The sequence below is a fragment of the Oncorhynchus keta genome, chromosome 28 (genome assembly GCF_023373465.1).
Source record: "Oncorhynchus keta strain PuntledgeMale-10-30-2019 chromosome 28, Oket_V2, whole genome shotgun sequence".
Lineage (NCBI taxonomy): Eukaryota > Metazoa > Chordata > Actinopteri > Salmoniformes > Salmonidae > Oncorhynchus > Oncorhynchus keta.
In genome coordinates this window covers 57,549,846-57,576,092 of record NC_068448.1, presented here as the reverse complement: position 1 = coordinate 57,576,092, position 26,247 = coordinate 57,549,846, and the positions used below count along the sequence as shown (strand labels likewise).

At 44.4% G+C, this 26,247-nt stretch overlaps 1 protein-coding gene across 1 annotated transcript in view; it reads right to left on the bottom strand.

The window, feature by feature from the left end:
- Nucleotides 1-1,171: 1,171 nt before the first annotated feature.
- The window catches only part of adarb2 (adenosine deaminase RNA specific B2 (inactive)), a 230,757-nt gene continuing 205,681 nt past the window's right edge, over nt 1,172-26,247 (bottom strand). Inside the window, exons 6-10 of the mRNA XM_052483319.1 lie at nt 24,777-24,928; nt 23,277-23,448; nt 12,357-12,538; nt 6,313-6,497; nt 1,172-5,345 (exon numbers count right to left, since the gene is read on the bottom strand). Of these exons, the coding sequence (XP_052339279.1) occupies nt 5,169-5,345; nt 6,313-6,497; nt 12,357-12,538; nt 23,277-23,448; nt 24,777-24,928 (868 nt within the window). The 3' untranslated portion in view covers nt 1,172-5,168. The remainder of the gene's footprint in view (nt 5,346-6,312; nt 6,498-12,356; nt 12,539-23,276; nt 23,449-24,776; nt 24,929-26,247) is intronic.

Sequence of the window (26,247 nt, the reverse complement as noted above, 5' to 3'; positions counted from 1 at the left end):
ATGGACAGTAATACATCTTGGTGGCGGCCAGGTAAGTAGATTTCACAGCCCCTGGCTGCCTCCCAAATGGTACCCTATTCCCTTTATGTGGCATTGAGGAGGACATGAGCCAAGTAATAAACAAGCAGGTGTGGAGGAGATGATGCATGATGGTCTGGAGATCAATACGGAGGAGAGACTGGCTGTCCGTGAACCCCAGCAAGCTCTCTCCCTCTTTCTATCAATCTCTCTTGTTTTCTTGTCTCCTGTCTGTCTCTCCCTTCCTCTCTGTAAAGCCCCTCTGACTGGGGGTAGTAAGCAGTCTGTGATGGAAAGGTCAGGGGTTAGTCACGTAGATAAGAGTCGCTTGTCATCCCTCAGTGGGAATGTGTTTTATAATACATTTGGATTGGTTGACAGTTGACACGATCAAGGTTCGATTTCTATTTAACTTTATCAGACGATACCTAACAGCGTTCTATTGATGTCTCTTTTCGTGTTAAATCCAGAATTGGATCACCTTCAGGCTATTCCAAATCTCCTCCAGTCATGTAGGATGTTAATGTGGAATTACAAAAAGCAGTATTTTTTTGTGTTTGAACAAGTTGGGAAAATCCCTGGTCTTGGTATTAAGCTCATACAGTACAGTAGATTTCATTCATTACCTCTGAACGGAGTGGTATCCAGAGAGCCCAGCCCTAGCTCCCGATCATGTCTATTAGATTACATTTAGATGACCAAGCACAAGGGCCAGGCTGTGGAGTAAATAGTCAATTATGATGTTTGTTGTAGTGTGGACAGTCACGAGACATACCTGCCCTGAGGGGAAAAGAGAGAGACACACAACTCTCCCTTCTCATAGCTCATTTGGTGACTCCCCACCCAGTTTGACACCTGCCACTGAGACAGGATGATTACCATTTCCAATGTATTTCCTTGGGGAAGGGAAGAGTCTCTAATATTTGTGTGTGGAGGTGATGCATCTGTGGAGACAGACAGTCATGAAAACTGTTTATTTCAAGTCATAGTGGAAAGGGCCACATACTGTAGACCTAAAGAACATTTTGTGTGTTTTAGGTTGATAAATTGTGGTGCACACGTTACACGGTTTTCTCTTCCCACAGACCAAGCTAATGTGTATCATACAGACTAAATATTGCACAGTAACCTATATCATCACAAATAAAATGACCAGATTTTCAGATTTTTATTCACATGTACAAACATTCACTTTTAAGGTATTACTGAAGTGCAATTTACAACCTTAGCAGCATGTATTCATATAACTTCAATTTACATCTGAATTAGACATATCTTCATTATCGTCTTCCCATATTGTATTTTTTTATTGTTTAAAATTTTTACAAATATACACTCATTTAATACAACATTACCATTCAGTCATGCCATACTGTTAATATCTCTCAAAATAATCAACGGGTTTTTAACGAGGAATCAGTTTGTTATATTTGCCAGAAACCACAAAACTACACCACATGACCAAAAGTATGTGGACACCTGCTTGTCGAACGTCTCATTCCAAAATCATGAGCATTAATATGGTGTTGGTCCCCCCCTTTGCTGATACAACAGCCTCCACTCTTCTGGGAAGGCTTTCAACTAGATGTTGGAACATTGCCGAGGGGACTTGCTTCCATTCAACCACAAGAGCATTAGTAAGGTTGGACAATTAGGCCTGGCTCGCAGTCGGCATTCCAATTCATCCCATTCATCCAAAAGGTGTTCAATGGGGTTAAGGTCAGTGCTCTGTGTAGGCCAGTCAAGTTCTTCCACACCAAATTCGACAAACCATTTCTGTATGGACCTCACTTTGTGCACGGGGGCATTGTCATGCTTAAACAGGAAAGGGCCTTCCCCAAACTGTTGACCCAAAGTTCGAAGCACATAATCGTTTAGAATGTCATTGTATGCTGTAGCGTTACGATTCACCTTCACTGTAACTAAGGGGCCTAGCCCGAACCATTATTCCTCTTCCACCAAACTTTGCAGTTGGCACTATGCATTGGGGCAGGTAGTGTTCTCCTGGCATCTGCCAAACCTAGATTTGTTTGTTGGACTGCCAGATGGTGAAGCGGGATTCATCACTCCAGAGAACGTGTTTCCACTGCTCCAAAGTCCAATGGCAGCGAGCTGTACACCTCTCCAGCTGACGCTTGGCATTGCACATTGTGATCTTAGGCTTGTGTGCAGCTGCTCGGCCATGGAAACCCATTTCATGAGGCTCCCAATGAACAGTTATTGTGCTGACGTTGCTTCGAGAGGCCGTTTGGAACTCGGTAGTGAGTGTTGCAACCGAGGACAGATGATTTTTACCGCGCTACACGCTTCAGCACTTGGCGGTTCTATTCTGTGAGCTTGTGTGGCCTACCACTTCACAGCTGAACCGTTGTTGCTCCTAGATGTTTCCACTTCACAATAACAGCACTTACAGTTGACTGGGCAGCTCTAGCAGGGCAGACATTTGACGAAACAACTTGTTGGAAAGGTGGCATCCTATGATGGTGCCACATTGGAAGTCACTGAGCTCTTCAGTAAGGCTATTCTACTGCCAATGTTTGTCTATTGAGATTGCATGGCTTTGTGCTCGAGTTCATACACCTGTCGGCAACAGGTGTGGCTGAAATATCCAAATCCACTCATTTGAAGGGGTGTCCACATACTTTTGTATATATAGTGTATGTTTGACTAATTGAATGACTATGAAAAATAACTGGTAAAACATACCACAAGCTTCCAACAAAATGTGCCTCTACATTTAATAATAGAGCGAATTAGAAAATAAAAGAGAAATATGTACAAGATGAACTTTCAGAGGGAAAACTAGTTAAGATTATTCTTTACAGCACATGTATGTGTATGAAGATGACAAAAGAGTTTGAATTTATTCATGGTTCATTTTATCATTCCACATAATGTCCTATGTGTACCAGGGTTAGGGTCAATGCCATTTCAATTCAGTCAATGCATTTAAATGGAATTTACCCCAACCCTGATGTGCACTGTGTTCATGTATGTATGACATGCATCTAGTGATCTCTGATTGGGGTCATACTAGCCTTGACAAACACACAGGGTGGGTTCTCTTTATAAAAGAGAACAACCTCCCCTGGATCTCTACTAACGGGGACAGGGAGGATTTTATAAAAACTTAAACACCTGCTCCTGCTATTTTGGAACTTTTCCAATTGAAAAAAACGATATTCCCACTTTGATGATAATGACGATCCAGGTTCTTGTCCGGTGGAACAGTGACACCATTTCCTACAGTCTACCTGCCCAGTGGACCTTACACACTACCAAAATGGGATCTGAGGCAGAGGAGAGTGATGGACAAGCAACAGCACTGACACATAAGAACTATGACCACTAGGTGACACTGTTACTGTGTTTAATATAATAGCCTGGACTGTTCTCTTCGTGAACTCCAAGGAAAGGGTCAGAGTAAGGTGGGAGGATTTAAACAACATGACGATAATGTATGCATGTGTAACGTTAACTTATTCCTACATTGGAACATCACACATGTAAAAACAAAACCTTGACCTAATGATTTGAAATGATTTGACAATACTTGTCATACTAAAATAAAGCATATTTTCAAGATTAAACAGTGGGTGAAAATAGGACATTTGAAATGAACACAAACATAAAGTAAGGGGGCCAACGTGGGACAAACATGGCCAGGGTTGAGAAGTCAGTGTTTTACAGAGAGTGTGTTCCAGCGTTCTGAACCTTTACAGACTGGCTTGGGGAGTAGTGAGGATGTGAAACAAAGAAGAGAGCGACCCCTCGCTACCACCCAGCACCTGGGCTATAGAGTAGGGCCAACAGAGAGTTAATGACTCCGCATCTAAACACCAAAATACATTTTGTTAAGTAGGGTTGTATTTATTGTGTTTCTCCCATTGGTGACTGAATGTCAGTCCATTCTGTGTCCTCCCCGTCATTGCAGGTAATTGCTCGTCAACCAAACCACTGTAGCAGGTTGGTCACAACCCGGTCACAACCCTTTTACACCAGCTCAAAGTGAGCGCAGCTAACAAGTCAGGCTCACGACTGCTCTATTGTGCGTTAATCAACCCTCCTTTATAATCAACCTGTCAGTGGTAAAAAAAAAGAAAACGTGTAAAAAACTGTGCCCTTCCAATCACAGCGAGAGACCTGACTACAAAGGTAAAAAGGTGAAATCAAGTCAGAGCGTTAATGACAGGTATTAAAGAAGCTAAGATGGCTGTGGTGTTCTATCTGAAAGGGGAACCCCAGTGTGGGCTAATGGCAGCAGTTATGTTGCTATCACCTCCATTCTCCTCTATTCCCTTTGTGCCACTAAGAGCAGGTGGAATTAACCTGTCGTGGCCACGTCAGAACCTCTAGCTTCGTGAGAGCGAGCGGAGAGAGGTGGAGAGGAGGCGAGAGAGAGAGGGGAGAGAGGAGGAGAGAATGAGATCGCTGAAGGAGAGGGGGCTGAAGGTGGCAGAGAGGAACAGAGGGATAGAAAGGGGGTCGAAAGATGAAGTGATAGAGAAAAAGGAGGAGATGGACAGACAAAGAGATGCTGTGAAAAGGGAGAGAGAAAGCTGTGATATATGTGAACGAGGCCTGTGGCAAGAGGGCGTGTGTGTGTGTAACGGTGAGTTGTCTATCTGGTTCTCTGTGGTCCTTTTCTCTTTCTCCATCTCTCTGTCCATCACACGTCACAATGACAGGCTCTGTAATTGGCTGGCCCTGTCCCCCATCCCGCTGGAGCTCTCCAGGCGCACCGCCGCCCCCAAATGGCTGATGACAAGATAGCGGCAGCCTTTCACATTGACCAAGGTTACCCTGCCTTCTTTCCTGCCTTCTCCCCGGCTTTGACATGACAACCAGGGACCAGCGGGATAATGAAGGAGAGGTCCGATCAAACCCACTTTCTTACATTCCCGTTTTCATTTTTTTTTTTTTTTTTTTTTTTTTTGGTGGAACTTGAACGACCAACATCAAAGGTGGCTTTTGCCGAGGAGGAGATGGAGGCTTGTAGAGCAAACCAAAGTCAGCGGACAACAATAAAGCCAACTGCCACATGCTCCTTCTGCAGACACGCACGCAAACGGACGGATGAACACGGACACGCACACCACAGGAAGCTGGTGTGCGTGTGCACAATAATGGCTGGAATGGAGTGAAATGTCTTAGTCCTGTAGCAGGAAGCTCTCCTGCTCTGGAGGTTTCTTCACCCAGGTTCCCAGGCCTGTCTCCTGTAGCGATCTGAGCCACTGCTGTTTGGCAGTCTGGTAAGAGCCGGCAGCCATCTTGGCCTCACAGTACATCAGTGGCTGGTCCACGGGCCCGGAAGCATGGATACTCAACTGGAGAGAGAAGGGAGAAGGAGGGAGAGAAATAAAGATGGAGCGAGGAAGAGAGAGGGAGAAAAAGACGGGGTAGAGGTTTAGGGTAAGAGAGATAGAGAGCAAAACAAAACTAATGAGCCGGCACAAACGGGGAACTTCAACAGCTGTGTAATCTCCCCATTTAAATTTCACAAGCAATTGAACATTCTCTGTGCTTTTGTGCATTTCCTTTGTGGCGCAGGCAGAAAGAGAAGAGGAGCAGCCGCTAGGCGAGGCGAGAGAGGGGACGTAGGCACAGTCAAGTCACTAAGTTTCTTTGGAGATTACTGTGTCTGCTGTTGCATGCCTTACTGCGCGCGGGGACCAATTTCCAAGGGCGGCGCTCCTCAAGTGCTTCTCCAAATAATTATGGTTATATAATCATTCTAATTTAACTGCCACCATTTGGGTGTTGCAGGCATTTACATAAGATTTTCATAATGAAAATTAAACTGCGCTTTGTGTTTGTTCTAAAATAATAGGCTGCTATTGTGTAAAAGGGGGGTAAGCTGCTTTAGAGTACCGTGGCAGCTGTTGCTGGACACAGAGACGTCAAGTGGCTCCATACGACTCACCGGAATCTTGGTTAGTCGCTATTAAAGGCATGGTATGACATTTGTTTTATGCCCGTGTACAGATATACTATCTTCATTTGACCAGTTTCTCACAGCAGAAAAATAATCCTGCAGCAACATGACGTGTGAATTCTTATGTGGAGTATAATTTATGAATTATAATTGTTTTTTAAATTGTGATTGTTCCCTTTTTTCGTTAGGGAAAATCATGTCTGACATTTTAAAGTGGAAATTACACCTTTAGAAGCCTTTCAGACTTCAGAAACCTCGAACATTCTCTGCAACAACAGAGTGATCGAATTAAGATCGAACATCTGTACTCATTGTGACACAGTTCATAGTGTGTACGTGTTTCTGTCTGCAGTACTCACCTTGCGGTACAGCCTTGCCCAGCGGGTGAACAGAGCGTGCTTGCAGAGCCTTGATGGCGTCCCAGAGTCCCTCTTACGTCCCGTAGCCGCGTTGACCACCTCCAGCTGACCGTCCCCACAAGTCCAGTTCACACTGACACACAGAGACTTCCCCGGCTGACGACACTCACCGCTGACACTCAGACCTGCAGGGAAGCACAGGAAAAACACATGTATTTTTTCTTTTTAGAATGTGTGTGATTGCTTAAGCTTTTAGTCATATTAGACACAGGGTTAACCCAGAACTAAAGACTTGCGTAATTGATTCGATGCTCGATTTAAAGGTAGACTCAGCGAAATGATGTTGTCACGAGCAGCACCGCAGATATTGAGATGAGCGAGATCCAACACGTCGCTCACACAGTCACGGTGTCGGTGCATGTGCACGGTATTGCTTCACGCTGTTACAGCGTGGGAGCCACAGGAACAAAACAGCAGAGAAGTTGAGCCCCGCGCTTCAACGCTGTCGTTGCGGAAATTGACCCACTATGCTGTTTACTTTCGGCATCTACGTCATATCGCTGAGTCTACCTTTAAGTTCTGGATCCATACACGTTGAGAAGAGATAAAACGAGGATCGGAACTGGAATGAAGAGCTCCACCCTCTCTCTTTGCAAGTTATGGGCAAGTCTATGGGCCAAAAGTACCCTGCCCTTCCGATTTTCAAAAGATGCTAACAATAGAGGCCAAGGCACACGTTTGCTACACTTTTACACTAATGCAACAACTGAAGGACAAAAAACAGCTGAAACATGAAATGACTGTATGTTTGTTTCACCCGAACCTGAACTTTATACTTTCATTTGCTTTTCATTTTCACTTTTTTTTGTGGTTAACTCCCTCTAGCAAAGAACAGATGCAACGTTTGCAGTGGTGCAAAAGCTTAGTCAACCTGGTTCTCTATCTCCAAGCTGTTCATACCCCAGCCCCTCTCCTCAGAGAGCAGTTACAGACACTGGGGGGAGAGGGAGAGAAGACGGGAGGGAGGGATCGGAAGAGAGAGCGAGAGACAGGGAGACACCAGGGTGAGAGAGAGAGGGAGAAAGGGATAGGAAACAGGGGGGGAAGAGAGAGAGAGAAAAGTTGTTGTTTTTCACTTTATATATTCACTTTGTATGTTGTCTACCTCACTTGCTTTGGCAATGTTAACACATGTTTCCCATGCCAATAAAGCCCTTGAATTGAATTGAATTGAAATTGAGAGAGAGAGAAAAGACAGAGTGAAAGAAAACGAAAGACCGAGGGTCTATTAAGCATGTGAGTGTGCATTTCATTAAAGGGAAACGTGTTGACGTGGATAATGTAACGTGGGCGTTTGAAGCTTCACTATCTCTGTGGTAAACACTGTGCCTGAGATACTGAGGTCCCTCACTGGACTCCTCAATCAGACACAGCCTCTCACATCCAATTAGCTAGCCTAGCGCTCCGATAGCACTCTGCACGAAAAGCAGTGGAGGGTAGGGGGAGAGGTGGAGGATAGGTGGCGAGGAGGAAAATGGGATGAGGAAGAGATGAGGTGAAGAGGAGGATTTTGAGAAAGGAGGATGGTGAGGAGAGAAGAAGGGCAAGGAGGGGGAGGAGGAAGAGGAGGAGGATGGGAGGAGGAGAGGAGACTCAGCCACTAAACTTCATGTACAATGAATTAGCACCCAGTGTTACAGAACAAGAGAAGTGACAACCAGTCCCCCCCTACGGACACAGGGAATTAGCGCCCCTGCCGAGTGCAGCTAAAAAAAAACATAGACACTCCAGCAGCATTGTCAAGACATCAACACTGATTATAATGTAGTTATGCACTGGTGGAAACAAAGTAGAAAATACAAGTAGGAATGTTTACCTTGACACGGGGTAACTAAGAACTCATGCAATGTACGATGCACCCATAATATATCTCCATTTGAATAAAATGTTTAAGTCTGGACAAGTGTCCATATTAATGATATGATCGAATCGCTCATAATTAATCATGCTATTACTATTGCAGTAGTTAGTAGATGGATCAGTTTTGATGAAGATACCTTAAGAAAAAGGACTTGGTCATATAATTGTATGGAAACAAAGCCATGCATTCTGAGATATAACACAAAATAGATTTAACACATATTCTCAGTGATCATCTTTCTCTGTGGCAGACTCATTCCCCCATCCTCCCATCTTCACTCTTCCATTCACCAGTCTTTCATTCCTCTCTTCCTTCTTTTCTATAGCTTTTCAGAGCTGGAATGAATTGCCTGCCGACATAACAATCACCAGTCCTTATTATCATCCCTCCTTTCTCTTACAGAGACACACCTCTTTGAACAAAAGACTCCCCCCTCTCTTGCTCTCTCTCTTTTTCCTGTCCCCCCTCTCTCTCTCTTTCTCCCTCCTCTCCCTCTCTCTCTCCCTCCTCTCCCTCTCCCCCCCTCCTCTCCCTCTCCATCTCTCTCCCTCTCTCTCTCTTATCACACTGCCTCTATTCATGCCTCATTTGATCCCTTCAATCGACTTGACTCGTGTGTCTCTGTAATAGCCAATTAGATTTTTCTGTGAAGTCTTGATCAGTTTCTCTATTCTAGTTAGTGCTCTGCAGGTAGCTCATGATGTAGACCAATTCAAACCTGTGGTTATGTGATGTATAGTAATTATAATAGCTGGAAAATGTAAATATTCATATCAAAAACCCACCACCACTAACGCTACAATTACTTCCAGAACCATTTCTGTGGCCACTGCTTAGAGCCATGCACGCACACGCGCCATTAATATTGAGTGGACAACTGAGAAGTCAAAAATGTGAGCAAGGCCGAAAGGCAGTACCGGCAACGCAGAATACATGCAATTTAGGACCGTGAGGGTGGAGGGGACAACACGTTTTTAGACCACGCCACATCCAAGAACAAATGTCAATTGAAAAGTCTTAAATGTGATTGAGGCAAAAGGCAGCACTGGCAAAGCAGGATACAATGTAAACGCTCTCTAATAGTAAAAGTAACTCCAGGCCGTGTCTCCAGTGTGGTGTCTAACGGTTTGGTTAAATCCAGGTGACTTTTTGAAGGACAACCTCATTGATGTATTTAGTCCCCTCTGCTCTCTGCTGCAGGTGGAGTCATTTGGTTGGCAGTGATAAGAGCTCCTGGGGAAGTCAGTCAGAGCCAGAGCCTTTCATATGACAGGACTTAAAATAACCCAGCCATTTCCCTGAACAAGAGGCCCAGACACAATGGTGGAGGATCTCATCAGGGCAGGATGAATGAAAAGGTGGAGGGAGGGTGGAGGAGGAGAGAGCATGGGCCCTGGGAGTGAATGGAATGAACCATCCATTCCTCCCTCTCTCTCTCTCTCTCTCTCTCTCTCTCTCTCTCTCTCTCTCTCTTTCCCCCTCTCCGTCCACCTCCTCTTTGCTCACTCCCTCCTCCACAATGAATGGTTGTCTGATAAGAGCTGTGATTACATTGATTTGGAGTAGGGCCATCTCTCCAATGACCCCTCTCCTCTCCTCCTCCCCCAGCCCTCCTCCTGTCCTTTACTGGCTCCATGGTTCAGACAGCAAAGATACACGCACGCACGCACGCATGCAGGCACGCACACACACACAAAGCCACGTCCCAGTAAACACATAGACATAGCATTCCCTGATGTCCGTCTGCAATTTAAGCCTTGCACTGAGTTTACAAAGTTTATTTTCCAGCGATTGGACATTAGTCATCAGGATGCTAGGAAGAGGAGGCCGTGTAGGCCCGTCTTTTCAGCCTAGCATGGAGTCCCCGCTTCCTTCCTCTTCTTAATCGCCATAAAAAAAAGCTAAGTCGAACAGGAACCGGCAAGAAGCGCGCCCTCCTCAGCGCCGACGTCTTAGACACACCAGCAGTCGGCGGCCATTGAAGCCTTCCTCCCAGACAAGATTAACACGTTCTATGCTTTTCTTCGAGGCAGACAATTCCCGAGCCATCCAGGAAGACTCTCGACTGCTCCAGATGACCAGGTGCTTTCACCCTCAGAGGTAGACGTGAGGGAAACTCTCAAAAAAGTGAATACAAAGCCGCTGGCCCAGATGGTGTTCCTGGCTGCATCCTCAGCATGTGTGCTAACCAGCTGGTGGGTATCTTCTCGGACATCTTCAACTTGTCCCCGTCCCAGGCTGCAGTCCCCACCTACTTTAGGAAACCAACACTGTCCCAGTGCCCAAGAAAAACAAAGTGACATTCCCAAATGACCTCGGTCATCGTGAAGTGCTTCGAGAGTCTGGTCATTGCCCACATCAGGGCCAGCATGCCAGGCACACTGGACCCACTCCAATTTGCCTACCGCTCCAACTAGAAGTCTTCACGGGTCCAAAAAGTTGAAGTGGACCTGGGGCTTTCCCACCCGGACCAGATCTGCATAAATACTTTTTTTAAATTTTTTATTTTTTATTTAAATATAGAGACCCGTTCCGAACGGACCAGAGAACAACTAGACCCATTCCGTATGTAGACATGGTCGGATCCAGACCAGGTCTGATCCGAGTGAGGGAAGCAGCAGAAAAAAATAATGTTTGATGATAAGTAACCTAGCTATGGCACCTATTAGTCTACGCGAGTCAATTGGTTGGTTGCTGTCTCTCGTCTCTCCCTCCCTGCTCCCTGTGTCACTCGCTCACAGGGCAGCCCCTCCCTCACACCTCTCTCCCTCCTCTCACGCGTTATCAGCACCAGTTAATAAAGTAGCTTAAAATATTATGACTTTGTATCTGTCTTGACTGCATCAAACCGGGAGAAGCTAGTTAAAATAGCTAACGTTAGCTAGCTAGGCTAATTGAGGCTGCAGTGCATGCAATTTCTCATCCAACAGTTACAAATAACAACAACTCCATTCAGAATATTAAGTCGCAGCCTACCTGTTGACTCTTGGTCGTTGTAGCCTATCCTTCCCCTTCATTTGAATTCCATCTTCCATTGATGAGATATCTCCTAACTTTTGCCACACACGGAGGCTCTATGACTGTAGCCCATTGCAGCTTTGATGACTTATGATTGGGTAACAACAAGCTACAAGCAGCCACACTCCACTCTCGCGAAAAGCAAGAGCAGTAGCATAAATGATCAAATGTCTCTCTCTCTCTCTCTCGACTACGTTCGGATCAGTCAGTCACAATTGTCCCGTGACAATCATAACAGATCCGACCCAGACCTGTGACATTATTTTGAATTCTGTATCCAGACCCGCTCTGGTTTATTCTACTTTTATTCTGCTTTTTACTTCATGTTCATATTCTTATCTTTTCTTATTTCTTATTGTTGTTGCACTGTCGAGAAGGCACCTGCAAGTAAGCACTTCGTTGGACGGTGTATACCATGCGCATCCGGTACACGGGACTAATAAAACTTGAAACACACTCAGAAGGATGTCTAGAATGACAGGCAGAATGCTTGTGGCAGATGTCTGTGGCCACGTCTGTTTTGTTTTGAGGGTCTGCTTGTCCAAGGTAAAGGTCACCATTCTGCCCTTTGTCAACAACGATGAAATGAAAGAGAAACATTTCTCAAAGAATTTATGTCAACCTTTGAGCAAAACATTCACATTTCGAGCAGAAGGAACAATTATCTTATGGAGACATACTATGTCCTTTACGTGGGGACTGTCTTCAATACCTAACTTAATACTTCAGACAACTTCCAAGTGACTCTACAGTGTTCTTGGTTGTTCAATGATAAATTCATTATGACCATCATCACTAAAGGTCCTTCTGTACAATAATCACTCCTGATGATGATGGAGCTGTAAAAATATTCATCCTTATGACACCTAATTACCCAGAGTTCTGTGGCACTGGGGATCTTTAGAGAGGGAAAATGCCCTTCATGAGTAATGTGCACGACCTACCTCAGTGTGTATGGAGGGTGAACACACTGTTATCCAAAAACATATCCAAAGTTAAAACGATCATCATGATACATTTTGTATAGCGTTGCATTGTCTCTGTCTGTCTGTCTGTCTGTCTGTCTGTCTGTCTGTCTGTCTGTCTGTCTGTCTGTTTCTCTTACCACTAAGAAGAGGCTGGTTGCGTCTGTAAGTGGCAGGCAGCGGTCCGAGGCACTCCAGTCTCTGACTCATCACCCTGTTGAAGTGACCCGGGTGTCTGAGGCTGCCCACCGTCAGACTGTGGAGGTACACCGGCTCCACAAAGTGACTCAACAATGCCCCCTGCAGTCCCAGGACGTTCCATCTACAGGAAAGGAGAGGGGGAGATGAGAGAGAGAGCAAGGAGAGGAGAGAGAGAGAGGGGGGAGAGAGGAGGAAAGAGAGGAAAGGTAAAGAGAAGAAGGAGAAAGGGGAGAAAAGAGAGGAGAGGGGAGAAGATAGAGGAGAGGAGAAAGGGGAGAAAAGAGAGGGGAGGGGATATGGGAGAAGATAGAGGAGAGGAGAAAGGGGAGGAGAAAAGGGAGAAAAGAAAGTAGAGGGGAAATGGGAGAAGATAAAGGGGAGAAAAGAGAGGGGAGGGGAGATGGGAGAAGATAGAGGAGAGGAGAAAGGGGAGAAGAGAGGGGAGGGGAGATGGGAGAAGATAGAGGAGAGGAGAAAGGGGAGAAAAGAGAGGAGGGGAGATGGGAGAAGATAGAGCAGAGGAGAAAGGGGAGAAGAGAGAGGAGAGGAGATAGAGGAGAAAGCGGAGAAAAGAGAGGGGGGAGATGGGAGAAGATAGAGGAGAGGAGAAAGGGGAGAAAGAGAGGAGAGGGGAGATGGGAGAAGATAGAGCAGAGGAGAAAGGGGAGAAAAGAGAGGGGGGGAGATGGGAGAAGATAGAGGAGAGGAGAAAGGGGAGAAAAGAGAGGAGAGGGGAGATGGGAGAAGATAGAGGAGAGGAGAAAGGGGAGAAAAGAGAGGAGATGGGAGATGGGAGAAGGAGAAGAGAGAGGAGAGGAGAAATGGGAGAGAAAGAGCAGAGGAGAAAGGGGAGAGAGGGGAGGAGATGGGAGAAGATAGAGGAGAGGAGAAATGGGAGAAAAGAGAGGAGAGGGGAGATGGGAGAAGATAGAGGAGAGGAGAAAGGGGAGAAAGGGGAGATGGGAAAGATAGAGGAGAGGAGAAATGGGGGAGATGGGAGAAGATAGAGGAGAGGAGAAAGGGGAGAAAAGAGAGGAGAGGGGAGATGGGAGAAGATGAAGAGAGGGGAGAAAAGAGAGGGGGGAGAGAGGGGAGACAGAAGGAGAATCAGTGATGAACAGAGACAATCTGATCATTATCTGGCCAAAGGACGTGACAAGATAGGGAACAAATGGTGACACACACACACACTCAACAAAGGTCAGAGCATTATCACTCATTACAGGCACCCAGATATTATCATTCATATATTCAACATTGACATCAGGGTTAATGCACTTCTAGCGGGTTTGTGCTTACAGGTGTGCTTTTCTTTCTCGAGGACCAGGGACAAGGGCAATCACCTCTGAGTTTGTTGAGGAAGATCCACGAGTGACACATAATCAATAAAGCTCTAATCCTGTCTGCATCTGTTGCACAGAAGTGTGGTGGTGAGATAGGAAAATAGTGGTGGTGAGATAGGCCTATACTGTTGGTGAGAAAGTACTATACTGCTGGTGAGAAAGTACTATACTGGTGGTGAGATAGTACTATACTGGGGGTGAGATAGTACTATACTGGTGGTGAGATAGCACTATACTGGTGGTGAGATAGTACTATACTGGTGGTGAGATAGTACTATACTGGTGGTGAGGGAGTACTATAATGTTGGTGAGATACTGTAGTACTATACTGGTGGTGAGGGAGTAATATACTGGTGGTGAGATAGTACTATACTGGTGGTGAGATACTGTAGTACTGTACTGGTGGTGAGGGAGTACTATATTGGTGGTGAGACAGTACTGTACTTGTGGTGAGATATTAATTTATCATGCTTGTGGTGAGATAGGCCTATAATGGTGGTAAGATAGTACTATACTGGTGGTGAGATAGTAATATACTGGTGGTTAGATAGTAATATACTGGTGGTGAGATAGTAATATACTGGTGGTGAGATAGTAATATACTGGTGGTGAGATACTAATATACTGGTGGTGAGATACTGGTGGTGAGATAGTACTATACTGGTGGTGAGGGAGTACTATATTGGTGGTGAGATAGTACTATACACTGGTGGTGGTAGTACTATAGAGAGTAACATACTGGTGGTGAGATAGAAATATAGTGGTGGTGAGACAGGAATATACTGGTGGTGAGATAGTTCTATACTGGTGGTGAAATAGTAATATACTGGTGGTGAGATAGTAATATACTGGTGGTTAGATAGTAATATACTGGTGGTGAGATAGTAATATACTGGTGGTGAGATAGTAATATACTGGTGGTGAGATACTAATATACTGGTGGTGAGATAGTACTATACTGGTGGTGAGATAGTAATATACTGGTGGTGAGAGAGTAATATACTGGTGGTGAGATAGAAATATAGTGGTGGTGAGACAGTAACTATACTGGTGGGTGAGATAGTTATATACTGAGGTGGGGTGAGATTTTGTAGTACTATACTGGTGGTGAGATAGGTATACTATACTGGTGGTGAGATAGAAATATACTGGTGGTGAGATGACTGTTGGTGAGAGTACTAAACTGGTGGTGAGATACTGTAGTACTATACCTGTGGTGAGAGATACTAATATACTGGTGGTGAGATAGTAATATACTGGTGGTGAGGGAGTACTATATTGGTGGTGAGATACTGTAGTATTATACAAGTGGTGAGATAGTAATACTGGTGTTAAGATACTGTAGTACTATACTGGTGGTGAGATAGTTATACACTGGTGGTGAGATAGTACTATACCGGTGGTGAGAGAGTAACATACTGGTGGTGAGATAGAAATATAGTGGTGGTGAGACAGTAATATACTGGTGGTGAGATAGTTCTATACTGGTGGTGAAATAGTTGTATACTGGTGGGTGAGATGTTGTAGTACTATACTGGTCGTGAGATAGGCCTATACCAGTGCTGAGATATTGTATTACTATACTGGTGGTGAGATAGGCCTATACTGGTGGTGAGATAGTACTATACTGGTGGTGAGATAGGCCTATACTGGTGGTGAGATAGTACTATACTGGTGGTGAGATAGGCCTATACTGGTGGTGAGATAGTACTATACTGGTGGTGAGAGAGTACTATACTGGTGGTGAGATAGTACTGTACTTGTGGAGATATATTAATTTAATATACTGATGGTGAGGGAGTACTATACTGGTGGTGAGATAGTCCTATACTGGTGGTGTGATAGTAATATACTGGTGGTGAGATAGTCCTATACTGGTGGTGAGATAGTAATATACTGGTGGTGAGATAGTACTACACTGGTGGTGAGAAAGTACTATACTGGTGGTGAGATAGTACTATACTGGTGGTGAGATAGTACTATACTGGGTGAGTGAGATACTGGTGGTAGTACTATACTGGTGGTGAGATAGTCCTATACTGGTGGTGTGATAGTTCTATACTGGTGGTGAGATTGTCCTATACTGGTGGTGAGATAGTACTATACTGGTGGTGAGATAGAAATATACTGGTGGTGAGATAGTCCTATACTGGTGGTGTGATAGTTCTATACTGGTGGTGAGATTGTCCTATACTGGTGGTGAGATAGTACTATACTGGTGGTGAGATAGTACTATACTGGTGGTGAGATAGTACTATACTGGTGATGAGATAGTACTATACTGGTGGTGAGATTGTCCTATACTGGTGGTAAGATAGTACTATATTGGTGGTGAGATAGTAATATACTGGTGGTGAGATTGTACTATACTGGTGGTGAGATAGTAATATACTGGTGGTGTGATAGTTCTATACTGGTGGTGAGATTGTCCTATACTGGTGGTGAGATAGTAATATACCGGTGAGATAATGTAGTACTATACTGGTGGTGAGATACTGTAGTACTATACTGTCAAGCATAGGTGTAATAGGTGGCAGGGAAGTCAGGCGCAGGAGAGTCAAATGGAGTGTAAATATGGAGTCTTTTAATAAAGTTCCACAAGTATGCTCCATAACATTAAATGTACAAACAAACAAAACATGGGTACGAAGACCTGACGCGCACCTATACAAACAATAACACTACACTGACAACAAATCAATCTCTGACAAAGACATGAGGGGAAACAGAGGGTTAAATACACAACAGGTAATGAATGGGATTGAAAACAGGTGTGTGGGAAGACAAGACAAAACCAATGGAAAATGAAAAAAGGATCAATGATGGCTAGAAGACCGGTGACGTCGAAAGCCGAGCTGGTGGTGAGATAGTAATATACCGCCGAACAAGGTGAGGCTATACTGGTGGTGAGATAGTACTATACCGGTGTTGAGAAGTACTATACTGGTGGTGTGATACTATATACCGATACTGGTGGTGAGATAGTCCTATACTGGTGGTGAGATAGTACTATACTGGTGGTGAGATAGTCTTATACCGGTGTTGAGAAAGTACTATACTGGTGGTGAGATAGTACTATACTGGTGGTGAGATAGTCTTATATACTGTGTTGAGAAAGTACTATACTGGTGGTGAGATAGTACTATACTGGTGGTGAGATAGTCTTATACTACACTGGTGGTTGCAGTACTATACTGGTGGTGAAAGTACTATACTGGTGGTGAGATAGTCCTATACTGGTGGTGAGATAGTCTTATACCGGTGTTGAGAAAGTACTATATTGGTGGTGAGATACTGTAGTAGTAGTATATTGGTAGTGAGATAGGCCTATACTGTTGGTGAGATAGTACTATACTGGTGGTGAGATGCTGTAGTACTATACTGGTGGTGAGATGGTACTATACTGGTGGTGAGATGATACTATACTGTTGGTGAGATGAGACTATACTCGTGGTGAGATGATACTATACTAGTGGTGAGATACTGCAGTACTATATTGGTGGTGAGATGATACTATACTTACTGGTGGTGTGATACTGCAGTACTATACTGGTGGTGAGATGATACTACACTGGTGGTGAGATAATATTATACTGGTGGTGAGATGATACTATACGGATGGTGAGATGATACTACACTGGTGGTGAGATACTGCAGTACTATACTGGTGGTGAGATGATACTATACTGGTGGTGAGATACTGCAATACTATACTGGTTGTGAGATGATACTATACTGGTGGTGAGATGATACTATACTGGTGGTGAGATGATACTATACTGGTGTGAGATTATACTATACTGGTGGTGAGATGATACTACACTGGTGGTGAGATACTGCAGTACTATACTGGTGGTGAGGTGATACTATACTGGTGGTGAGATGATACTACACTGGTGGTGAGATACTGCAGTACTATACTGGTGGTGAGATGATACTATACTGGTGGTGAGATGATACTATACTGGTGGTGAGATGATACTATACTGGTGGTGAGATGATACTACACTGGTGGTGAGATGATTATACTGGTGGTGCATGATACTATACTGGTGGTGAGATGATACTATACTGGTGGTGAGATACTGCAATACTATACTGGTGGTGAGATGATACTATACTGGTGGTGAGATGATACTATACTGGTGGTGAGATGATACTATACTGGTGGTGAGATGATACTACACTGGTGGTGAGATACTGCAGTACTATACTGGTGGTGAGATGATACTATACTGGTGGTGAGATGATACTATACTGGTGGTGAGATGATACTATACTGGTGGTGAGATGATACTATACTGGTGGTGAGATATACTATACTGGTGGTGAGATGATACTACACTGGTGGTGAGATACTGCAGTACTATACTGGTGGTGAGGTGATACTATACTGGTGGTGAGATGATACTACACTGGTGGTGAGATACTGCAGTACTATACTGGTGGTGAGATGATACTACACTGGTGGTGAGATACTGCAGTACTATACTGGTGGTGAGGTGATACTATACTGGTGGTGAGATGATACTATACTGGTGGTGAGATTATACTATACTGGTGGTGAGATGATACTATACTGGTGTTGAGATTATACTATACTGGTGGTGAGATGATACTACACTGGTGGTGAGATACTGCAGTACTATACTGGTGGTGAGGTGATACTATACTGGTGGTGAGATGATACTATACTGGTGGTGAGATTATACTATACTGGTGGTGAGATAGTAATACTGATGTTGCGATAGTACTATAGTACTACTGTACACTGGTGGCAGACCTGGTTTCAAATACTATTTGAAATATTTTCAAAGAATTTAGTTGCAAAACTGAAAACCCCACCCATCTGTCACTCCAAATAATATTTGAGCCCAGATCTGAATGGTGGAGAGATAGTAAGGTCTAGATGTCTCTAGACTGCCTTGTCATTTGCTGTTTAGACTAATCTATTTTCCAGAATACATTAACAAATGGATGGGGCATAATTACCATGTTTATAATGATTTCCTCCTTTCAGAGCAAGAGAACAAAGATATAGAAGCCCTCTGTGTGTACCTGGGTTGTTTAGCTGAGTACTCACACAAGCATTGGACTAAAGAACTTATGAGAAGCGCAATCAGAGGCAAACATTATGTTGCTAATTTTTACACCATTGTTCTTTTTGTTAATCAATGTATCTTTATCATGACTGCAATAATTGCAATTATCTTTTCCTCTCGCATCCCTGTTCATGACTAATAATGAGTCATTATGTGTTTTGCTTCCCCGAGCAGTCAATTAACATCGACGTTTTCCAAGAATCGCTAAACTGCGCTAACTGCCGCCCCGGCTGTACCTGCGCCACCACAATCTGTTAGTGGGATCTGTCCTACCTTTTCCAAACAAAAGATAGAGCTCTATTCTCTCTTTTCCCCTCCTGCTACTTCCACCAAAACAGAAATGATTTAGCTTGAAATATTAATTTACCTAGGAAGCAACGCTGTGAATTAGAAACATATTTTAATCTCATGCAAGAAAAGACAGCCATCTGGCTGTTGCATGGTTTTTTAAAGGGGGAGACTCCCTCCCTCTCCCCCTTCCTCTCTCTATCCCTCCTTCTATCCCTCCCTCTTCCTCTCCGTAAACGGAGACCATTAAAGTAATGTGTTCATCTACATAAAATCCAAATGGAAGATAAAGGTTCATAGTCATATGAAAGCCATTTAGGCCCTTCAATTAAAACAAGTCATTGACTTAATCAAACATCCACTCTCTGGTCAATCAGGTGCCCAACCCTGTTGTGCTTTTTCAAAAACACTAACGATAACAATAATGACAATAGGAACGATCACAATAACGACAGCGATAGTAATGATGATTAAAAGAAAATATGAAAAAAAAAGCTTTCATGGTGGTTCATTTACCCTAACATAACTTTACGCCCACGCAAACAGACATGATGACATGAGGGAGTGGGGGACGAATGAATGGAGGGAGATATATGATGAAGGAAGGGATACAACAAGGTTTGTAACTGTGGGACAAACAGACAGTGGCAGTAGGGCAGGCGTCGCCTCGGATGTGTCTATTTACAGCTCAAATAGTATGGCTACACTAGGATAAAAGGCTAAAGCCCCCTCTCCTCTCTCTCTTTCTCACTCCACCCTCTTCATCCCTCTCTCTTTCACCCTGACCTTAATTATATAGGCCTTTACTGACCCACTCACTTCAGTGGAAGCCAAGGATAATTTACAAGAATATAAAACGGAGGAAGAGGAGTGGAGAGGGAGAGAAAGGGTGTCGGACGGTATCTAGCTTGGTGGAAAGAAAGAAAGAAAGAAAGAAAGAAAGAAAGAAAGGAAGTAGGATGCCCCTTTTCCTTTCCCCTGACTGCCGTGTTGTATCCCTCTATTTTTTGCCAAGTAATTGCTTTCACCTATGGTGGTGACCTAGACAGATGTAATCGCTGCGTCTCCAGCCCCGGCCAACTGAATCATATTGGGCAGATTAACGGTCACTTTCAGGGGGAAAGAGGAGAGCCACCTCAGAATACACTATATATACAAAAGTATGTGGACACCCTTTCAAATTAGTGGATTTGGCTATTTCAGCCACACATTGCTGACAGGTGTATAAAATCGAGCACACAGCCATGCAATCTCCACAGCAACATTTGGCAGTAGAATGGCCTTAGTGAAGAGCTCAGTGACTTTCAACGTGGCACCATCATATGATGCCACCTTTCTAACAAGTCCGTTTGTCTCATTTCTGCCCTGCTAGAGCAGCCCCAGGCAGCTGTAACGGCTGTTATTGCGAAGTGGAAATATTTAGGAGCAACAACGGCTCAGACGCGAAGTGGTAGGCCACACAAGCTCACAGAATGGGACAGCCGAGTGCTGAAGTGCGAGCGCGTAAAAATTGTCTGTCCATCGGTTGCAACACTCACTACGGAGTTCCAAACTGCCTCTGGAAGCAACGTCAACACAAGAACTGTTCATGAAATGGGTTTCTATGGCCGAGCAGCCGCACACAAGCCTAAGATCACCATGCGCAATGCCAAGTGTTGGCTGGTGTGGTGTAAAGCTCACAGCCATTGGGCTCTGGAGCAGTGGAAATGAGTTCTCTGGAGTGATGAATCACGCTTCACTATCTGGCAGTCCGACGGACAAATCTTTGTTTGGCTGATGCCATCAGAATGCTACCTGCCCAAATGCGTGTACCAACTGTAAAGTTTGGTGGATGAGGAAAAATGGTCTGGGGCAGTTTTTCATGGTTCGGGCTAGGCCCCTTAGTTCCAGTGAAGGGAAATCTTAACACTTCAGAATACAATGACACTCTAGATGATTCTGTGCTTCCAAATTTGTGGCAACAATTTGGGGAAGGCCCTTTCCAGTTTCAGCATGACAATGCCCCTGTGCACAAAGTGAGGTCCATACAGAAAGGGTTTGTCAGGATCGGGGTGGAAGAACTTGACTGCCCTGCAAAGAGCCCTGACCTCAACCCCATGAAACAACAGCAAAGGGGGGACCAACTCCATATTAATGCCCATGATTTTGGAATGAGATGTTCGACGAGCAGGTGTCCACATAATTTTGGTCACATAGTGTATCTGTAGCTAGCTAGTCGAGGGCCTAACCCTCCCTGCTCGCTGCACATAAAGTGTCAAATAAAATCATTACATAGAAATATAATGACTAGAATGGACAACTGACCCTGATCATTTGAATGGTATACTCAAGGGTACACTCAATATGGCCGCCGGTCCACTGATTTGGGCATGTCTGTTTTAGTAATACTATTTCTATGGCTTAAGACATCTCTGCTAAGAGACTAGTTAGTCTGAGTGAGCAAGATACTGCCAAAATTAAGGAAACACTTGAGTAAATGAGGGATACAAAGTATATTGAAAGCAGGTGCTTCCACACAGGTGTGGTTTCTGAGTTGATTAAGTCATTCATATGTGTGTGTGTGTGTGTGTGTGTGTGTGTGTGTGTGTGTGTGTGTGTGTGTGTGTGTGTGTGTGTGTGTGTGTGTGTGTGTGTGTGTGTCTCAGTCACCAGATCTCAACCCAATTGGACACTTACAATATGGGAGATTCTGGAGTGGCGACTGAGACAGCGTTTACCACCACCGTCAACAAAACACCAAATTATGGAATTTCTCGTGTCACATCCATCAGAGTGCCAGACACTGTAGAATATATGACAAGGTGTATTGAATCTGTTCTGGCTCGTGGTGCCCCAATGCCCTATTAAGACACTTTATGTTGGTGTTTCCTTTATTTTGGCAGTTAACTTTATGTATCAAGATCATAGGCAGGTATGGCCAGGCAGATGTTGTTGTATCCTATAAGCTAGCAGCACCAATTAGCCTCCAAATATTGGGAGAATTGTAGGGAAACAGTGCTGCTAGCTGCCATCGCCACATCTCTCCCTAGTTGAGTGAGATAATACAGCTAATGTGTGGACACTCATGCTCTCACCTCCCGGTGGAAAGAGACAGGGTGAGAACAAGAGATTTAATGTAACACCCCTTTCTTCAACCACCGCATCGAGAACAAGGAGATCATTCGTGGCTGTCAAAAGATGCCTCCAAAAAAAACACACTAGTGGTGAATAAAAAAAAAATCCCCCTGAACATTTACTTAAGCTTTCGATACACTACTACCTTCTCTCCCCTCATGTCAGATCGCAGAACCCTCTGACTGGGTAGGTGGTGGAGGAATATCACACAGCCGAGGTAGCAGCCCTTATTCACTGTACTGTGGGTGTACTGTTAAAGACTGTTAAAGATCATGGTTGTCCCAAATGGCATCCTATTCCCTGTAGTGCACTAGGCAATCTAAGACCAGGAGGTCTTAGATAGTAGGTAGGTAGTTTAAGGGTCAGTGGATTCAAACAATGGACGATCCCTACATGAACAAATTAGTGTAGGATTATCCTATGCAAACTCATACGGAAAATAAGCATCATTCAGTCAACAGGAGAAAAATCAACAACACAAATCACTGACTGACTGACTGACTGACTGACTGACTGACTGACTGACAGACATCTCCGGCTCCCTGCTCCTGTTCTGTCTCATGCTCTTGGGAAGAGATTTATCCACCACACACAGAGTAAATACCAGACCAATCCCAACCCTTCTCTGTCGTCAATAAAGCCATATTTTTAAATGCTCTGTTTAAACAGGGATCATGTGTTTTCATAAAAAGGTAATCCACCAATAAAGATAGCCCTCAGATCAATAGACGGCTGTGTCTTCGTTCCTGTCTGTGGAGCGTGTGGATTACTCAGAGTTTGGCCTCTGTGAACATCGCCCTTTACTTTCTGACTTCCACTGTTTTGCTTTACCTCTGGCTATGACTGTCTGTCTGTTGATTCAACCATGTTCATCCTATCCTCTGAAATGTCATATAGGCAGATCATATATGCTTTACCTTTGATGACATAGCAGGTCCTAAAATTCGACATGGGAGGGGAAAAGTGTGTTTTCATGGTAATGACACTGATGGTGTGTTTGTGATGATCTAACCTTGTGATCTTGTCTGTGCAGGACATGGTGATGAGCTGTTCCCCTTGCAGTACCCCGTCCCAGGTCTGGACTGCCCCTCTGGAGGACCTCACAGGCAGGGTCCCCTCCCCGGACTCGATCTTGGTCCTCAGGTGGCTGTGGAACTTCTTCAGCAGGTGTCTGCTGCTGTGCACTGGGAACAGATCAGAGCCGGACGGTCAGTCTTATTTGTGTGTCTGTGTGTGTGTTAATTGATTCACTCATACATGTCAGTGTATCTGACTGTTTCAATTCAGTATGTAGCACACATGATCATGCCTAACTTTGTGTCTCTATGTTCTGAACGTCACTATTGCCTGAAATTCCACCTTATATCCATCCCATATGGAAATCAACCAAAAGGGGCAATGATTTTAAACCCTTAGCCAAGTAGTTCTCCACTACAGATCCACTACTCTCTCTCTCTCTCTCTCTCTCTCTCTCTCTCTCTCTCTCTCTCTCTCTCTCTCTCTCTCTCTCTCTCTCTCTCTCTCTCTCTCTCTCTCTCTCTCTCTCTCTCTCTCTCTCTCTCTCTCTCTCTCTCTCTCTCTCTCTCTCTCTCTCTCTCTCTCTCTCTCTCTCTCTCTCTCTCTCTCTCTCTCTCTCTCTCTCTCTCTCTCTCTCTCTCTCTCTCTCTCTCTCTCTCTCTCTCTCTCTGCAATGAAGTTAAAGTTAAGCCTTGAGTTCCCCTCTAAAGTATTGAGGAAAAGGCAGAGAAAGGTATTATGGGAGCCCCTTCTGCATAAGTCATTTTCTAATCTGTAAAAGCTGATTGATGAACATTTAAAAGGTTTAATGACCAAGAAAGTGAAGTTCAAAAGCTTTCCAGGGAGACAGTCTCTCAGTTCCTTTCATACTGGCGTGATTCATTTGCCTCCTCAAATGTTTTTTTTTCCCTTCATTTTAGTGTGTGTGTGTTTGTGTGTGTGTGTGTGTGTGTGTGTGTGTGTGTGTGTGTGTGTGTGTGTGTGTGTGTGTGTGTGTGTGTGTGTGTGTAAGAAAACCTCCACGTCAATATAATGATACACCAGCAGCATGGCTACAGTGCTGAATAGATCTGTCCAAGAGAAAAAAGGAGGGGAAATATTTTTGATGGAAAACTGCCAAGCAGATTACATTGCTAACCCTGTAAGTCACACATAAAAACGAATGCCAGCCGTCGCCATCTAAATGAATATACATTTTTTTTATGGAGTAAGCATTAAAATGTCATCTGTTCAGCACAGTGGCTTGGCAGTCTGAAAGGCCTGTGGATGTAATGTGACATGAAAGGGATGCCAGTTTTCTGACAGCGTCTGACAAAAGCAGAGCAGTCGCTTTCAACATATCAGCCGGCAGAAGATGATCCCTTAAAAAAAAAAAGAAAAACTCTGGTAAAGGGGAAAAAGACTCCAAACCACGAGGAAGACAGGAGAGAGGGAGGGAGCGAAAATAAACGAGAGATAATGAGAGAGATGAAGATGGATAGAGAGTCTGTCTTACGGTCCGTGGTGATTTCGTAGGGCGAGTTGAGGCGAGCGTCTCCGCAGGGCGACGTGCTGATGTACATATGGAAATGGACGTTGTCCCTCAACCGGTACCCTGACTCCTTGTGCCGGACGAATATCGACTCTTCCCAGTCCTCTCGCCTTTTGCTTCAAAGACAAAGAAAAAGAAAGAAGAGATGAGGAAAAAGAGAGTGACCACTATCTATCTATCACAGCACACACATACATACACCCCCCAAACCCCCGGCCCCGTCTATTTTTCAATGATGAACTGAAACAGAGGGAGAGAGCGAGTGATGACAAACACTGGCCTTCTCCCTGACCAAAGCAGTTTCTCTCTCTGTCACTGTCGGCCCCCTGAACATTACTCAGTCTGTCTCAACTGGATGATACATCACGAAGAGCGGAGGGCTGCTGGTGTGTGAGTGTGTGTTTGAGTGTATATATGTGTGTGTGTGTACCAGTTTCTCCTACATCATCCCTGAATGGTTGAAATGACTATGACCCTTGACTGATACTAGACACTAGGCTACCCACTAAAACTCCAGCCAGTTATTGAGCTACTGACTGATACTAGACACTAGGCTACCCACTAAAACTCCAGCCAGTTATTCAGCTACTGACTGATACTAGACACTAGGCTACCCACTAAAACTCCAGCCAGTTATTCAGCTACTGACTGATACTAGACACTAGGCTACCCACTAAAACTCCAGCCAGTTATTCAGCTACTGACTGATACTAGACACTAGGCTACCCACTAAAACTCCAGCCAGTTATTCAGCTACTGACTGATACTAGACACTAGGCTACCCACTAAAACTCCAGCCAGTTATTCAGCTACTGACTGATACTAGACACTAGGCTACCCACTAAAACTCCAGCCAGTTATTCAGCTACTGACTGATACTAGACACTAGGCTACCCACTAAAACTCCAGCCAGTTATTCAGCTACTGACTGATACTAGACACTAGGCTACCCACTAAAACTCCAGCCAGTTATTGAGCTACTGACTGATACTAGACACTAGGCTACCCACTAAAACTCCAGCCAGTTATTCAGCTACTGACTGATACTAGACACTAGCTACCCACTAAAACTCCAGCCAGTTATTCAGCTACTGACTGATACTAGACACTAGGCTACCCACTAAAACTCCAGCCAGTTATTCAGCTACTGACTGATACTAGACACTAGCTACCCACTAAAACTCCAGCCAGTTATTCAGCTACTGACTGATACTAGACACTAGGCTACCCACTAAAACTCCAGCCAGTTATTCAGCTACTGACTGATACTAGACACTAGGCTACCCACTAAAACTCCAGCCAGTTATTGAGCTACTGACTGATACTAGACACTAGGCTACCCACTAAAACTCCAGCCAGTTATTCAGCTACTGACTGATACTAGACACTAGGCTACCCACTAAAACTCCAGCCAGTTATTCAGCTACTGACTGAT